The 18,897-nt window shown below is 40.2% G+C and overlaps 1 protein-coding gene across 12 annotated transcripts in view; it reads right to left on the bottom strand.

Moving 5' to 3' along the window:
* SIPA1L1 (signal induced proliferation associated 1 like 1) overlaps positions 1 to 18,897 on the bottom strand; it is a 362,478-nt gene that overhangs the window by 72,741 nt on the left and 270,840 nt on the right. For all 12 annotated transcript variants that reach the window (XM_030319459.1, XM_030319465.1, XM_030319461.1 and 9 more), the window contains 3 exons: positions 15,617 to 15,791; positions 5,772 to 5,875; positions 2,533 to 2,690 (listed from right to left, as the gene is read on the bottom strand). In XM_030319459.1, coding sequence (XP_030175319.1) covers positions 2,533 to 2,690; positions 5,772 to 5,875; positions 15,617 to 15,791 — 437 coding nt within the window. The remainder of the gene's footprint in view (positions 1 to 2,532; positions 2,691 to 5,771; positions 5,876 to 15,616; positions 15,792 to 18,897) is intronic.

Below are 18,897 nucleotides of genomic sequence, written 5' to 3'. Positions count from 1 at the left end.
GGTGGCTCAGTTGGTTGAGTATCCGACTTTGGCTCAGGTAATGATCTCATGGTTTGTGGGTTCAAGCCTCTGTGTGGACAGCTCAGAGCCTGGAGTCTGCTTTGGATTCTGTGTCTCCCCCTCTCTCTGCCCCTGCACCCCCCAAAAATAAAGAAACATTAAAAATTTTTTAATAAAAAAGAATCAGACAGACATCACTTCCTTCCCTAGCAAAGTGTTGAAGAAGGTTGAGAGACCTTTCCTCATTATCAGTCTATTTAGACTTACCCTGGCCATATTTTACATACTTTAAAAAGTGACACTCAATTCAGTCATTCAAAAGCTTTTAAAAAGCATGTCTGGAACAATCTGAGTATATGAGTCAACTTTTCCAGTTGCAACTTTTATGAAATCTAAACATTATTTCCAATGAAAATCAAACATCCTAATTGAGATGAGCTGTAAGTCTAAAATGCACTCCAGATTCCAAAGTCTTACTCCAAAAATATGTAAAATAGGTCAGTAATTTTTAAAACTTAAAAATCACCTATTGAAATAATAATTATTTGGACATACCAGGTAAATAAAAGGTATTATTGGGTCAAAAACTATACTGCTAAAATTAATTTTACCCATTTCTTGTTACTTTAAAAAGTATGGCTATTAAAAAATACAAAATTAATACATGGCTTGCATTACATTTCTACTAGATGGCACTTTATGTAGACAATGGCTTTTATTTTTTTTTTTTAATTTTTTTTTTCAACGTTTATTTATTTTTGGGACAGAGAGAGACAGAGCATGAACGGGGGAGGGGCAGAGAGAGAGGGAGACACAGAATCGGAAACAGGCTCCAGGCTCTGAGCCATCAGCCCAGAGCCCGACGCAGAGCTCGAACTCACGGACCGCGAGATCGTGACCTGGCTGAAGTCGGACGCTTAACCGACTGCGCCACCCAGGCGCCCCGACAATGGCTTTTAAAGAAGAAATCTCTAAAACAAACCGCGAAGCTTTTCACTCCCAAACGTCACAGTGACCATTCCAAAAGGGGTTAGCTTTCTATCAGAGTTCCATGAAATCCTTGCATAAATCCAGTAGAGTGTGTTTCAATTGCTTGGGGATATTTTCTAAGTGCAAATAGCCATCCCTCCCAGGTATAGTCAAATGTTCTGCACTTAAGTCTGTCATTCTATTCTAAATAATAGCCCTGTTATTCTAAATAAAGCAGCTTCCAGGGACCAGATTCTTGGTAAGAGGCTGCAGATCTAGGTCTCTTCTGTTGGAGTTCCCACCCCCTTAGCCCCAGAGTTCTGGAGCAGCTTGTAGGTCAGCAGCAAGGGCAGCAAAGACCCGTGCTTCACAGGGCATGTGAGCGAGGCAACATGGCTGAGCAGTGAAGGGGCTGGGCTCTAGAATCAGACTTAGTGCATTACAACCTAAACTGCCTGGTACTAGCTGACCTCGGGCCAGGGACCTAGCCCCACTGCTTAAGCTTCCTCACCTGAAAATGGGGGACAAAAACAGTACCTAATGCATGGGTTTTACAAATTAAATGAGGCAACCCATGTAAAGTGCCTAGAAATAGTGCTGGGCTTATCACCAGAGCCCAACATACACAGTTATTACGGGCTGTGCAAGGAAGGTAGTGGTTTACAGCAGTCCGGAGTAACCCTTCCTTGTTTTGTTCCCTGAGCTTGCTTGCTCCCCTCCCGTAATTAACCTGCACTGACTCCCAAAAGTAGACAGCTGTGGCTCTCACAACAAACCAACTGTCAGTCTGTATTGGCCACTTTCTGGGTAGGTGGCTTTATTAATTTAAAAACAAATATCCAGCATTAGCAAAGCCTAATCTTCCAAATTAAGGATGGAAAGACAGGGTAAAATTCCATTACTTTAAACGGACAGATTCCTATTAGAAATATCTTGTTAATGCTAGAATAGCCTGACACATCTTCTTGGTACTATGACCATGTTGACCCAGCAATTCAGGTTCTTATCTTTGTCAACGCCCAAAGGCCTCTTGCAGATAGATGCCTGAAGTCGGACACTCCAGAGACTGGGTCGACATGGGACACTGAAACAATTCCACCAAGTGCTTACTAGTGCATACAAATACTTTGAAGACTGTAGTCAGAAACGTTAGAGTGAATCAAACCAGTCTTAAAGCAAGGGGCTGGGCTTTTTAGACAATAGTAATTAAAACAAAACTTCTCTACTTATTACATCATTCTTCTCTGCTCTTGCCACACCAAATGCAAAGTATAATTAGCAAGATGAGTAATTAGCTGGTGACCAGATGGTATGGACCAAGGACACCACCTAAGGAGGAGGTGCAAATGGAAACAGCAGGTGTCTAACCAACGTGTCTGGGCAATGTCAACGCCATCGGGTGACATCATCGCGTGAATCGGCCATCCGCACACATAGTTTAAAGACAGAAGTAAATGGCAAGACTTCCCACTGCTGCTTGAGCAAGCGGAGCAGGATGCCCCCCCCCCCGCACGTGACCCCTGGCCCCGCCCACAACGCTGCTACCAGGGCGCAGGTAGGTACCTGTAACAAACACTGTCGGTGCAGGGGTTGTGAACCCTGACGATGACAAACACGTGCTGGAAGTGGGATCGGATATTTTTTGGGCTGAATGGCTGTGCTCCGGGCTCTTGGAAAACAATTGTGACAATATCATTTCCAATGTGCCGCTTCCGTAGGAGCTGAAAGAAAAAATAAGCAAACGACATAAATGACAACACTCTGCTTTTTTCCTCCCCAATTCCCTTACATAACTGTATTTAAAACATTCACCATGAATCAGGGCATGTTAAGGTAGGTAATCTACAGTTACTGTCAATAATTTAGCCCATCTTACTCCCTCCGAGGAAGGTTACAGAAATGAATATTCTGAAATTTGTATAAAACGTAGAGCCCATTCAGGAGCTAACCAATATCTGGCATCTTAATGCCAAGTTTCAGCATCTCCAAATTCTCAGTTTCCATAACAACAGTTTTGTTCCATTTTCACAGAAGAAAGAAACTTGCCACAGGGAAGATTTTTTTAGAGATGAGAATGGCTGAAGTAATTACACTGCAATTTATGTTCTGGTTTAATTCACTTCATTTAAAGAAATGTGGCTAAGGTGTTTTCCAATATGCTTTTTGTGCCACGAGCTGGGAGTGCAGAAATTACTAATGTTCCAGAATATAAATGTAACAATTTCAAAGCAGGTCAAATTTCAAGTCTAAATAGTTTTTTAAATTGCTTAAGACCACCTTCTGTTTCACATTAAAAAGTGTTTTGGGGGGCGCCTGGGTGGCGCAGTCGGTTAAGCGTCCGACTTCAGCCAGGTCACGATCTCACGGTCCGTGAGTTCGAGCCCCGCGTCGGGCTCTGGGCTGATGGCTCAGAGCCTGGAGCCTGTTTCCGATTCTGTGTCTCCCTCTCTCTCTGCCCCTCCCCCGTTCATGCTCTGTCTCTCTCTCTGTCCCAAAAATAAATAAACGTGGAAAAAAAAAAAAAAATTTAAAAAGTGTTTTGGAAGGTGGCTTTCAAATTTAGGCACCCCAACTCATGCTAGGCCAGTGACTTTCCAAGTGGGGTTTATTACATATTTAAGTCAACAGTGTGAAAAAAAAGTTGAACAAAATTTGCATTTCTCGTATTTATTATATAGAGGCTCTTACAAGGAGGAAAATAATGAGATATAACATTATATCAACTATCTGTTAGGCATAAGCTTACATTCATAAACTTTTTTTTTTAAATTCGCCAGTGACTTTAACTTACACAAATTACATACAAGTAAAATCAATGATCTAGTATTAGCTGTTAGCTGGGAGAAACAATAGCCTTTTAGATTACGGTTGAGAATTGGGAGTTAGAATGTTCCAGAAATGTACTTTTAACCTTAGGAATTTCAAAGCATCCCAAATTATCCTCTAATGAGGCCATTTACTTTCATTTCTAAACATGATATATTATTGGACGTTACAGAAATAAAGATGGTCTGTGCTGATGGTTATACAGAATGTACCCATTATTAAACATTATTAATCTACTCAGAATCTCGGGCATACAATTTGTCTATGTATTATGTCATTGCTGCATACATGATGTCATTGCTTTTGGATGCAATGTCATTCTTTATTCCAAATATTGCTTGATATGTAACACTAATATCTTAATAAAGGACCCAAATAGAAATAAATCCATCTATCCATCTCACATTCTATATAATGAAAGACAGTATTTATAAACAAATTCCTGCCACAAGATTTTAAAAGATATTTTGTTTTTGTTTTTTTCCCCAAGCATAAAGTGATCTACAAAGAAGAAATAAATTCTCTAGCTAGCGAATTAAAATTTCTTAAAATGCAGCAGTACCAATCACCCTTTTATCCTGAAATAGGACCTAATAACACTTTCACCTTGACTGGACCCCCAAATTAAATAATTCAGACAGCTGTCCATTTTAATGCCAACTCATGCTGCTCAACACACTTCAACTCATTTAATTGAATCTTAACTAAATTTTTCACCCTTCCATACATCTTCCCTTTCTCTGCTGTGTACTCAGCCTTTAAATACTACTTGTGAATGTCCTGAAGTTTTTTGACCACTTACTGGTTAAAGTAAGAAACACGTTATTTTTCTTAGCATGATGCTTTCCTATCAGAGTAATGTAGAACTTGGAATTTGCATAAAACAAACTGTCAACAAGTTCTAGATCATGGAATTTATCTTCAATAGGTTTATTTTAGATGTGTAGCTGATTCATTGCTTTGCTGCCTGTTTTTGATTACTTTCGTAATCATAGCAAAGCAAAATCTCATTACCTGGATTTGCGATTTAATCACACCTGCAGTGACAAAGTGTTAGATCAGATCAGTGTTTGGTTAAATTTTGTGAAAGACGGTGTGATTCATTCTGCAGCTGGCCTATGTTCTGTTAGCACAAAAGCTGACAATAACAAAATCTATATCCATTTTAAGGTCAGAGGGAATACTGGACCGCTTGTGTTTATAACAGCTTTTGAAAGGAGACGCTGTTAGCTCTCTGACTCTTTTAAATGTCAGTTTGGTATCATTTATTTTGTAATATTTTTAAAAAACAACTACCATATACCTTCCAAAACAATACTGCCAGTTTCCATGTTGCTCTGTAACAATGCGTCACTTCTTAGTGTCTTCATTTACTACCTCATCGACCACATTTTAGTAATAGGCGTTGTGCTTTTAGACTTTTTTAAAAGACACCGTGTATGATGTATGCAAATGCAAGGGTTTTTTTATGTTCTTTGCTGTCCTCCTGACAAACATTAAGAAAAAAACCTTTTTCTGAGATCCCACTGACATTTATTCTGATTTTTCTCCAAGTCAGTGTACCAAACCTCCTTTGAAATCTGAAATGACACATCAGTACTTTCCTGCTTTGTCCCCTGGCCTCTTGAGATGGAACTTCACCCACTCATACATGTTCTCTGCAACACTGCAGGGTCACCTAATCACCATGATTTTAACTTGTTCTCTTCGGATTCCATGAAAACCTCAATCCCCGTGGGTGAAAAGCAAATGATTAATTCACAAAGCCATCCAGCTGGCTGTTAACCTAGAATCTGGGTCTCTTCATTTGTTTTCAGCTCATTTGCTATTCGTTATTTCCGCAAAGTACAAAAGCTTCCTGCTGTGGTGACAGGTGCAACATTCAATTCTGGTTTCAGATTTTACAAACTTGCCACTTAGGCTTCTGGGGGAAATGAAAAAGGGTAGGAAACACGGACAACACCGGGATCTCTTACCTGTTGCTTGTTATTAGGTGTGTACGGCAGCATGGTGGAAACATGGAACATAATTTCATAGTCTTTGTATGTTGTATACAGAGAATGGGTTCCAGTGGAGTCAGCTACAGTAAAAAAAAATAGATATAATGATGAGATGACAGTAAGAATGGGAAAAATAGTTCATTTAAGAAAAATATCTCCAAAAAAAGAAAACAAAGGAAATCGTTTAGGATGAAAAGATGCTAGATAAGAACTGGCATCAGTGTTCTTACCCATTTTTTGTATCTGATTCTCTTCGGCGGTCCAGGGAAGCCTGGGTCCCTTCTCAGAACAGTATTTGTAAATGCATGAAACAAACTACATCTGATTTCAATAGAAATCAATTATACTGAGAAATAGTTATCAAAAATAATTTTAAACTATAATAGCATTAGATTTCTATAACAAGTTTTAGCAATTGATCGAATAGAACTACTATAATTCTGAAGTAGTGATGTGCATAAGCAGTAGTTTGAGGGATCTCCAAAAAAAAAATACAATATGGAAATATCTATGCTTTCAATTTGCAATACAATCATAGGTAGAACTTACGCAACTGTGGTTTGTTGCCCACATTCATAATTGAAGGAAGTCCTAAATTAAAAAAAATTTTTTTTTCAACGTCTATTTATTTTTGGGACAGAGAGAGACAGAGCATGAACGGGGGAGGGGCAGAGAGAGAGGGAGACACAGAATCAGAAACAGGTTCCAGGCTCTGAGCCATCAGCCCAGAGCCTGACGCGGGGCTCGAACTCACGGACCGCGAGATCGTGACCTGGCTGAAGTCGGACGCTTAACCGACTGCGCCACCCAGGCGCCCCGGAAGTCCTAAATTTTAATTAGGGGTCAGTGAAAACAAATGTAAAATGATTTCCCGTCCAAGTTCACACACCCCTGAACTCTCCACAGATGTCAGGTTAAGAACGCCTTTTCCAATATTTCTGATTCAAGCAAGAGAGTTGTTTTATTCTTAACAAACAGATGAAAACTTAATAGGTCTATATCCTGAATAACAAAGGTATTATAAGCAATGTCCAACAAGTTTTTATAGACTGTGTTCTGCTTTCATCTTCCTTAAGTAAGAGCAACCTCTACTCCCTTAATCATCAACAAATCAATTGCCCAGAAATAACCAGAAACTAGAGAAGAGAATTATTAGCTGTCCAACCGAAAGGGAGCGTCTCTGGTCTTAAAGGACCTGGACTTGCAGGCTGCTAAATGACATTAGTGCGTTTGTTTGTTCATTCTGGGTAAATTCGAGCCTCATCAACCATACCGTTGAAGACCAGAACATTTTACTGCACTTCGGGGAAGCCGCAAGACAAAGCCTCTGGTATACACCAAGAGGCAGTAGTTCTCAAAATTTAGCATGCACACTGGCATCTGGGGAGCTGGTTTAAAAGGCAGATTTGCATGCACCACCCCCAGAAATACTGCACAGTGGGTACAGGGCTGGGCAAAGGAATCTATTTTAATAAACACCCCCAGGGTGACTGTGATGCAGGAGCTCTGCTGCCCTTAGGCACTGCTCCACAAACAGACCACAATGGTGGCTTGCAGACAGGCTTGTAAACATGTTCTAGAGCCTGGAGCTTCAACCTCAAGCTTCTTGAAGGAACTTAATCTTTGAAGCTGACATAAAATGCAAAGGGTTAAAAAAACAAGCTAAAACTGAAATAAAGCACAGACTATTTTTCAAAAAATTGCTAAAATATGTACCAACAGATAGCTTCCCAAGAAAAAGTATCTTCTAAATGCTAATGGCCACCAACACAAAAAACTATAAATTACTGCTATAAGGAAGAACATATCTACTTTTAAGGGCTCTACTTATAAATAACTTCTGAACCGATTAGTACATTTTAAACCTTAAAGCGAATGTGTCAGCTTTGACATGTACCTACATGTGTTTCAAGTCAATTTTGGGCAAAATTAATGAACTAGAAAAGAGACTGTCATCCGGAACTCATGTGTTACATTTTGCTTTGTATGTCTGTCTAATTCTAAAAGAATTACTGCCAGAGAGGAAAGCTGATGTGGAAGACAACGCTGAAGGTAACCTTGCTTTTCTACTTCTGGCCCACTCTCGCTGTCCTTTCTGTGTGCCTCATTTATGTAATAGACGCTGCTTGACCAGCCTTTTTCTGGGGACCTTTGGAAACCCTCAAGTTTTGCTGATAATTGTAAACAGTTTGAACAGTTCCAAAAGCTTCAGAGATGAAACAAGAGTCAAAACAATGAAATTTTCCTTTCCAAGCCATAAGGAATTTCAAAATCCTGAAAATACTATATAAGTAACAGAACTGTTAAATGTTACCAGAAAGAATGGAAAACGAATGTTTGCTATATTTCCCAAAGAATAAAGCATCCAATGTTTCTATTATTATATTTTTAGTGACCCAGAAACCCTGAAACCATGAAAAACTTAATCAGCTTGGCAATCAGGAAAAAATGAAAATGACAAAATTCCATTTTGCTCTGGGTAAAGAATATATATATTGAAAAACTTATAATGGGAAATATGCTTGAGAAGAGGGGTGGAAAGAAGATAATGCTCCTTCTTATCTGTATGGAGCTTTAAAAGTAAATTCGGGCATCTTACGGGTCATCTTAATAATCATGGGATTTGCCTCCAAATCATACTACCAGTGGGTGGCATATACCCACTAATAAGGTCAACATTCTATGCTAAGTCATGGAAAGTAAAATTTCTAATATTCAGTGTAGATGATAAGAAGACACTGAATAATTAAGGAACGATAATATTTTTCTCTGCTGCTTTCAAAAAGTGTAGATATGGGATAATATCCTACATTAGGCATTTCTATTTGAAGACTGTGATGAGAGAGCACAAGGCAAGCTGAGGACAAAGCACAAGTTAAGCACACCCTCCTCCCCTGCCCCCCAGGTGGGATACATGTGACATTCCCCAGGCACTCCGGGCTGCCCAAGAACAAAGGAAAGGAAAGAAAACAAATGGTCAACTAGTAAGAGATCACAGTCATGTAGGACACAAGTCTCCATCAGTTTATAAATGTCTTAGTAAATTACTAGAAAAAGGCAATCTTATCAATAGCCTAATCTCCAGAAACCTATAGACTCAGTTTCCTGGAGCCCCAACATCACCTTCCCCTCCACAGTGATGTGGGGAACAAAGGCAAGAAGGAAATGGCAGGTAGAATTAAATTTCTTTATAACCTGCAGCCCATTGACAAATACTTGAGACAAATATACAGTATAACATTTCTCTAGGAACCCCCTACAGTTGTAATGTCCGATGCCTTACTAGAGGGAAAACAACCTTAGCTTGACAAGAGCTAGGCCTCTCGTATATTATCAGTCTTGAGTATATGAAAGTCCTTCTGGAGGCCTCCTTTTTGCCTTTACCTCCCCCAGTTCCATAGTATATCATCAGTCATTCTTCACAACTCCAGTGCAGCTCTTTCTGCCCATGGGTCCTGTCCCTGCACTTTAATAAAATCACCTTTTTGCACCAAAAACATCTCAAGACTTCTTTCTTGGCCATCGGCTCCAGACCCTCATCACTCCAAAACCCCATGAATGGTATGAATAGGTTAATACATTTGTAGAGCAGTTTCAGAGGCAGTGTCATAATCATCTCTGACTTCTCTTTTGGGCTCAACTCCTTTACTTTTCTGTAGACTGAAACTTGGTTGATAAAGTGTATGTATATGAGTCTGGATAAGGAAAAGTAATTAGATTTTTTTTACAACCATTTTGCAGTCACTAACGGATGTATCCAGAGTTAAGAAAAGCTAGATGAAGGAAAACGGGCCTATGCAACTTGATTTCAGGAAAGTTCCTAGTTTTAAATATTTATGAACACAAGAGAAAAGTAATCTTGTTACCTAAACTCATGCAGACTAAATAAAGTCAACAGAAGGAAGAAAGCTTAAGTTCCGTTTATTAAATGTCCTCACCACTAGAGAACACATCAAATGTAAGATGAAGTCGGATAGCCTGCAGATCTCATTTTTATCCTTTTATTTAACTTGAAATATAATCACTGTCAGTTGGCTGCTGGGGACCAACCCTTTAAGACCCCTGATGTCCTGTCTATGCAACCTTGCCTCAGGGTCTGGGGAATGCAGAAGTCAATGCTCAGAAACAGAGTCAGGGCCAAGAACGGACATCTGGAACACTGGCATCATTCGAGATGAGACACACTTCTGCCCTTGTGGCACTATTTCACTCACTCACTAATGAAGTATTTGGGGAAATCAAGAATTCTACCTGCTCTGGCATCTATCATTTTTACTAATATTCTTTCAATGTACATTTAGACACAGCCAGCAGATGAGTTACTCTGCTTTAATGAGGGTGCAATAAAGAAGAGTTTATAGCAGTACCCTTGGCCATGGCAGGTGCATTCATATGGTATCAGTTTCAGGATATGTGAGGGTGCATGTGAACATACCTGGGACTCAAGGCATCTCAAAATCAGTAGCACGTTGAGAGATGACGAAGGACAAGATGGGTGTGGGGTTGGTACTTAGGAATCAGCCACTAGTATTTTCTACCAACTCCTCACTTTGCGAGACACCTGCAATTACCTGGCTTCCCAATTTGGAAGTAAGAAGATCTGAATTTGAATGCCAGTGGCATCTTTGCTAAATGACCACAAACAAATCACATCACTTCTCTGCCCATTGATATTCTTGTTGCTGTAAGGATTAAGTGAATTAACGTATGTAGAGGTGCTAGCCCATAAAAGATGCTCAGGAAATGTGTTGATTAGAATTTGGAATTTTGTGCAGTTGAGGTAAAAAGTGTAGTCTCCTTAAACAAGTACTTTTATGTATTTTCATTTCTTTGCCAAGCACATCCCAGAAACACTCAGAGGAAAAACCTTACGTTAAAGTAGTTTGAAGTTGAAGGAGGTGAAGAAAGAGTCCTTTCCTTCATTCATCAGTGTCTCTGACTCCAAATGCCCTTTGCATATGCAGAGCATTTAAACAATGCTAGTTTTACCCCCTTCCCTATCGAAGTTTAAATATTCCAAATACAGGAGGATTTATTTCCTTGGTTTTTAAAACACTGCTAACAAAAGGGGGAAGCAACAAGCATTCACTAATACTACAGCAAATTAATGAAGGCAAGGCTTGGAAGGAATGCTTACAAAGGGCTCCTAAAGTCTCCTCTGTTCTGACTTGACAAACAAGCCTCATTCAGGAAATGATTTCCCAAATAATAATCCATATGCACAGTTATAAATGAAGGTGGTCTCTAGCTTTCAAATAACACACTGCTTGGTGGGAAGTTTATTTTTGCATTTGCTGTAGAATGAGAGGATGGTAATTATCTAGAGGTTATATCATTCAAATAAGGAAACAAAGTAAGGAGGGGGAACAAAAACCCACTCCTGAAAATTTCTTCTTTGTAGAACTGTTCCACCCCGCCCCATTTGTAGCTTATTTGCTAAAAGACCTTACTTCTGAAAACAGGAAAATGGACTTTGTATGAAACACTGGCAAAGAGAAGAACCATTTCTTCTGAGCCTTTCCCTCCTTTACCAAAGTACTAAAATCCGAATATAATTGTAATGCATGACAAGTAGAGCTGTTTCATGAGTTGGCTTGGGTAATTTTAGCCCAAGGGCTGGAGAGAAGGGGAAGAGTCACAGGCACAAGGCAGAGAGCCCTGGGCTTCACTGTATTTAATTCCACATTTATGCTTTCTCTGAACACCTCCTTAACCACAGCACCAGGATCTGTTCCACCTCACTAGTGCTTCCTTGCTGTCTAACATTGGGCACGTTAATCTAAAGAAGCCAATTCTGTAAAATGGGGAGAACCAGTACCTAGTAAACACTTTGAGGAGTAAATGAAATGACAAACACACAGAATATCTGGGACCTCGGCTTCCACCAGAGGTAACGTGGTACGGGACTTGTCCTCCCATCGTAAGTAACTAGAAAAACTGACGAAATATCTGAAACAACTTTTTTTCAGACATTTTACAATAGGCAGCATTGGATAGTGATCCCAGAGAAAAAAGAATAAAAGAAGATGAGCCCTCTGATCCCACCAGGTTTTCTACCTGGAGGAACTTTTGGAACAGCGGCACAGTGCATGGCTTTGAAGAGGGAAAGCCAAAATATACTGGAGTTCAGGAAGCCTGACGTAGTTGATATTCTCAGGGCAGTGTACCAAAGGGGAGGAAACTACGCAGTGAAAGAGGTTCAGAAATCCGCATAAGGGTCTCCTTGAGTCTTGGGCTCACGATGAAGCTGCACACACAGAGGAAGATTCCACAAGCCAGGCAAAGAAAAACTATTAGGGTAGTGTACAGCATGGTGATCACGGTGAATAATACTGTATTGCATATCTGAAAGTTGCTAGGAGTAGATCTTAGATGTTCTCATCGCAAGAAAAAAGATTTTTTGTAACCTTGTATGGTGACACATGTTAATTAGACTTGTGGTGGTGGTCATTTCACAATACATGCAAGTATTGGATCATTATGTTGTACACCTGAAACTAACATAATGCTATATGTCAATTATAACTCAGTAAGAGAAAGAGGGAAAAACTATTAGGCAAAGAAAAACCACTGAAGAATCGTAAGGCAAACAATTCTCACGGCTGACACAGGGTTGGAAGGCACTCAAGTTCTAACCAGCCACCATAAAGAGACCTCATTGAATATGCAGGTCCTCAGACATAAGAAAAGTCATGCCTTAGTAGCAGAGCTACATTAGAGAGTAAACACTGCCCTGGGTATGCTTAAGAACAAGATCCGTAAAGATCAAGCTGTTTTGTAAGTAACTTAACTGCTCACCAAAGCAAAACTCAACACTCTTTGAAGAAGACAACACAATCTAGACACTCAACCAGAAAACATTCAGAATATATACTCTCCAATCAAAAGTAACCAGACACATGCAACGCTAAAATGTAACTCAAGAGCAAGAGAAGATTTGTTAAATGGAGGCTTCAAATGACAAGGACGACAGAATTAGCATGCAGAGACTTTAACACAGCTATCATAAATACATCAAGGAGGGGCACCTGGGTGGCTCAGTTGGTTAAGTGTCCCAACTCTTGAGTTGGGCTCAGGTCATGATCTCGTGGTCATAGGATTGAACCCTGCATCCGTGCTGGGGTGCAGAGCTGGGAGGCTGCTTGGGATCCTCTCTCCCTCTAGCCCTCCCCCGCTCACGCATTTTCTCTCTCTCTCTCTCTCTCTCTCGCAAAATAAACACTAAAAAAATAAAATAAAATAAACATATTCAAGGATTTAAAGGACAACATGAACCTAATGAAGATAAACTAGATAACTGAGAAGAGGACCAAATGCAATTCTGGCTTCTGAAGATGACAATATCTCAAATGAAAATTTCACTGGACTGGATTAACAGCAGATTAAGACACTGTAGAAGAAAAGCACAGTGAATTTGGAAGATATACTAATAGGAATTATCCAAATGGAAGCACAGGAAAAAAAAGGTTAAAAAAATTAAAACAGCTTCATTAACCTGAGGTACACTAGTGAGTGATCTAATGTATGTGTAATTGGAAATTCAGAAGATGGCAACAGAAAAAAAATGAAGATTGGCAATTACTACTTTTATTTGATGGAAACTATGAACCCACAGATCCAATCACACCTACACTGTCATATGTACTAGAAGTGATCCCATAGGAACACTTGTCCTGGAAAACATTTTCTCTTACTTATTATTTATTTATTTATTTTGAAGATTTTTTTTTTTTTTAGTTTATTTTGAGAGAGAGAGAGCTAAAGAGAGAGAGAGAAAGAGAGAGCACAAGCATGGGAGAGACAGAGAAATTGGGGGGGGGGGGCGGAGGAGGAGAGAAAAGAATGGGTCCCAAGCAGGCTCCACACTCAGTGCGGAGCCCGATACAGGGCTCGAACTCATGAACCATGAAGTCGTGACCTGAGCTGAAATCAAAAGTGAGACACCGGACTGAGCCATCCAGGTGCCCCAGCATTTTCTGTTTTTAATGATTATACTGAAAGAGAGAGTTTCCTGACACAAAGTAAGGTTAGACAAAATGAGGTGAGATTATCTTCTAGCACACAAAGCAAAATCTTATCTTTGGGGGTGCCATGGCCAATGAGAAGCTGTGGGACGTGCAGAGGCTGGTTTTGACACTACTGGCTTGAAGTAAGAGAGATAAACATGCAAACTGCCTCTTTTAGAGCTTTACAATAGAAATACTTTCCGACTTTTTGTTCCCTGGAAGAAATCTGACACTCTGAAAGGACAGAAAAAGAAACTGTCTGCTCATTCCTCTGCTCATCAGCTATGCCCTGAAAGGTTACTAGGGGTCTTAAAGGAACCCTTCCCTGCTGAATATTACAGAACAAGTATGCTGCTAGAGGAGGTCAGCTAACCCACGCTTATCCCCCTCTAGCCTGTGCAGCTATTGGGATTTTGAGGCAAAATATGCGTACGGTGCTTATTTTGTTTATTTCAGGGTCTTACTTGATGCCACACTGCTTAAGTATGGTCTTGCTATACTTTTCTCATGTTGCCTTTCATCATCAAGAGGCGGCTGGGAATGTGTGAACACACAAATAATACACAGTCTTAATCAATTTCCAATCTGGCCATTCATGCATAGAAGCAGGGTGCTTAGTACACTCTTCCCAGAAGCTTTCATATAGCTCTTCGTGGTGGTGGTAATTTATAGAACACTGCAAACTAGGACAACATGAATGAAGCGTATAGGGCAAATGTCAGAAAATCTGGGAAAGAAGAGTTCAGGACATATTAAGATTTAACGTTTTACGCAATTGCAAGTAGAGTATGGAACGCTAAAATAATATTTAAGAGTCTAGGCTATTTATGGGCTTTAATAGTCTCTCCTGCATGTCGTTTCCAAGTTGGCAACAGCAAAACCATGGCAACAGGAAATTCTTCCCTGCAGTGGAGTTTATGAATGCTTTTCTGTTTTCATGACTCAACTCCTTATTTAATTTCCTGTACAGAAAATCGGAGATTACTATAGACTGCCATACAGATGTGCTAATCCAAAGACCCTCTCAAAGAAAAACAGGTCATAGGTGTCCACGGATGGATTCTGAGATAAAATTTAAAATTGCCTCCTCACAGACACACAGCAGACATCAACACACTGTAACCTAAACAGATGTTGGAGAACGTAACTATTTTATTAACAGCGTGGGGAATGGGAGCGCACAACCTTGTGTGTTCATGAGCCATAGCTAAAAAGACTGTTCCAGTATTGTGCTCTTAATCAACATATTTCAGGAGCCAAACTAATACCAAAGCTAAGAGGCCTATTTCCTTAGGGATTCAATTAGAGTACGAACAATAAAAATAGAAAAGAGGCAAACAAAAAAACCTCAATCTTAATAGAAGACAAAAATGAATAAGAAAACCCTTATCATGAAGATTGACTGCATCCATAAGCATGGGGATTACAAGATAAATCAACGAAAGTAAAAATTCCAGGGCTTATGACCAGATGGCTACAAGATTCTGGAACTTTTAGTCGCTCTAACATTCACCTAACTATAGTGACATTTACACAACCCTATCCAGGAGCAATCCCGCGTGAGTTGCACCCCTGCCCTATCGCTCCATCCACGCTTCTGAGAACACCGTTTCTTTTTAACAGTCCGATCCTAGCTACTTTGATTACAGTCGTCAAATGTTTTGGGGCCGCGTCCTCCTTCTCTGGCTTCCTCTCCCCCATCCCCGGCGGTGTTCTGCAGTAAATGGCAATATTGTTTTATGGGCAATTTAGCAGATGAACATCAACACAGCAGGACGGAAATAAGCCTAGCAGGAGAGTGTAAGTATTTCTTACTTTTGGTGTCAAGCTGTGCACGGTACTTCTCAAATCCTTTGAGCCGAACGCGTTCTCCCAACAGCTGAAGGAATTCCTCAAAGGCCGGGCCGGCTGACTCATTGTTGTATATCTCTTCTTCGGTGCTCTGTCCAGCTCTGCAGTACATGATGCCTACCTTCTGCTGATAGTTCAGCTGCGAAGAGAGGCGGTACGAGGCATATAAATACAGGCAGATCCACTGTGCCCCACTGAGATGCTCCTAACTCCTGGAGGGCACATGCCCAGCATGGCTAACAGGTCTCTTCTCTTCAAATCCTTCTGTTTTAATCCTTCTGTCCTCTAATCCAAAAAGTAACAGTGGAACCAGCATCTATAATTATAATCTTCACAAATTAACAGAAAAGGTCAGGAAAATGAATTGAAATTTTCTGTATGTCAAGATAATACATCATGAGAACAGATGTTGATACTTCAGGGAATCTTCTCTGAGTGGATTACAAAGTACAAAATGAGGCTATAAAAAAAAAAATAACAACAACAGTTGGACAACAAAAGGTAATTCTTTTTCAATAATTTCCGCCTTTTAAAAAGGGAAGGCTGGGGCACCTGGGTGGCTCAGTCGGTTAAGCATCTTGGTTTCAGCTCAGGTCATGAGCTCATGGTTCGTGAGTTTGAGTCCCACATCAGGCTCTGTGCTGCTAGCACAGAACCTGCTTGGGATTCTCTCTTTCTCCCTCTCTCTGTGCCCCTCCCCAACTTGCTGTCTCTCTCAAAATATAATAAGTGAACTTTAAAAAAAATAAAAATTGAAAAAAATAAAAAAGGAAGTCCTTACAAATTTAAAAGCAGAGTTCCACTACACAAAAAATACTTTAAAATTGTATCTTTTAAAATTCATATCGTTTTGGACTAAGCAGCACATTAATGTTCTTGCTAATTTTTTTTTTCTGGTAAAACTGGGAAAGATTTCTCTCCCAATGCCATTTTTCCAATATACTAAATTATAAACCTCAGTTATATCTTTCTTAGAGCACTACCATCATCAACAATGTACTTTTCGAATATTTTTCTAAAAGATGAGTGCCTGAATAGAAACTTTAAAAGGGGCTTCATAATGGCAAATCAGCTAGTGGCAAACAATCCTTCCTCAGAGACAGTTAAAATGAAGCATTCAAGAGACTTAAATATGATGTGACATTAATCAAAATATTTACTCATCATTGAGAAGTCTAGTCATTCTGGCAACAAATTTTAAGGTGGTATTAGTCATTTAACAAGACTTTGTGTGTTGTTCTCAATACAAAAATTTAGACTTTGGGGGCGCCTGGATGGCTCAGTCAGTAAAGGAGCCGACTCTTGATTTCGGTTCAGGTCATGATCTCACAGTTCTGTTAGTGAGTTTGATCCCCACATTGGGCTCTGAGCTCAGTGCGCAGAGCCTGCTTCAGATCTTCAGTCTCACTCTTTCCGTCCCTTCCCTGCTCGCACTCTCTTTCTCTCAGAAATAAATACACGTTAAAAAAAAATTTTTTTTTTAAATACAGACTTTAAATTCTCTACTGAAATCGAGGCAATCCACACTGCTTTGGCCTATATCCAGAGCAGCGCCACGACTGCTGCCTCAGGCAATTTTTATCTCGTAAAAAACGAAAGGGACGAAAGGGACGGGAAGAGGCAAAATTGTAACAGCTAACATTTATTGAATACCCGCTGTAAGCCAATCATTGTTTAGTACTCAAGATACATTAGCTTATCTTCATAACAGCCCATAAGGCAATTATTCCTGGGTGACAGATAAGTGAAGGCGGAGACTGGAAAAGGAAGTAACTAGCCCAGTAGGGAGAGACACAAGACCACAAATTGTCAGTCCTGTGATTCAGCTCTCTTAAATATTACCACGACTCAACCAGGCTCGATTTCTATCGCTGCAACATCCGCCACAGCCCCGTATTTGCAATTCTGAAGTTGAGAGGTAAAAACAAAATGTAAGCAAACACTTTTGGCAGTAAAACTTGATATGGACTGACATTAATACTTCTAGTTTATTTCTCATTGTGTGACTTCACATTTTTCCCCCCTGGGGAAATACTTATGTGATTGTGGGGTGTTGTCTCGGATCCCACTGGGAATATCACTACATGCTGTATACATCCTCTGGACATTTCTGAGCTCTGAAACGCATCGAGCTCTTACCGTTTTACATAAGGGACTGTGAACCTGAACTACTCTTTCCAACTTTCTAAACCAGATGATTCAGAATAGTAACAGGAAAATGTCACAGGGGACAAACTCTTGTTTGCTTTCCTCCCTCCACTGCACACAACCTTGTTGACAAGGAAGCTCCATGGCCTTTACATGACCCAGAGACATGAGAGCTCCCTAGGAGTGCTCTAATCGCGCAGAATTGGCTCTACCTTTCTCCGCCTCCTCCAACAAGCAGAAGGTAAAGTTCCCAGTCTGAAATTAGCAAATAACTGGATACGGTGATACTGGAATATTTTCAAAATAGCACGTGACATCACACCATTTCTATTTCATCATGGACAAAAGCACATCTAGGATTTAGTTCATTTCTGTATACCACACGTAGGAAAGTCGAAATAGTGCACACCACTGACATTTCGCCCTTCTCTCGGCTGGCCGGCTTCAAATGTCTGAATGTGGCTAATGCTGGCAGGAGGGCTCCCACAGGTAGAGACCTCAACTTGGCTTTAGAATCAATCTGAGTACCTACCCTAGTAAGACTTAACAAATAAAAAATAGCGGTAGCCTCCATGTCAGTTACAAAATAGTCCTTAATACAGCCAGACCCTTACTGTCTCCCTGCAGGGAGAGCTATCAAAGAGACAAAGCAATGCGGCGAAAGCAAGGGGTTTGGACTATTTGCTGTTTGGCTCTGTGCCTCCCGGATCAGCCTTTCTCATGCAACAATGTACAACAAAGTCACCCTGTTCAACAGAAAGCATCACAGGAGCACTGGATTTGTGGATGGCTTTTTAAAACTTCTCAGATAAAGGCCTAAGATTTCACTATGCAACATTCAGAGGCCTTCATTTATGTAAGAAAGGAGTTCACTGCAGAGAAAAGTAAGGAAACTTCCCCCCAAACCACTGGAGAAGCTGAATCCAAGGACAATGAGACAATGTGCCGCCTTCTTTTGACTGATTTCTCATACTCTAGTGAACTCCACCGGCAGCCAGGAAAACCAAGTGATGTCTGCTGCTTGTGAAAAGAAGGAGCCTTTAAGAGGATTAGGAAATCTGTTAGAATGTCAAATGTCCTTCGTTTAGGAATTGTGC

This window comes from Lynx canadensis, chromosome B3 (assembly GCF_007474595.2).
Source record: "Lynx canadensis isolate LIC74 chromosome B3, mLynCan4.pri.v2, whole genome shotgun sequence".
Lineage (NCBI taxonomy): Eukaryota > Metazoa > Chordata > Mammalia > Carnivora > Felidae > Lynx > Lynx canadensis.
Note: the sequence above shows the minus strand (reverse complement) of the source record. Positions and strands in the feature narration are given on the sequence as shown.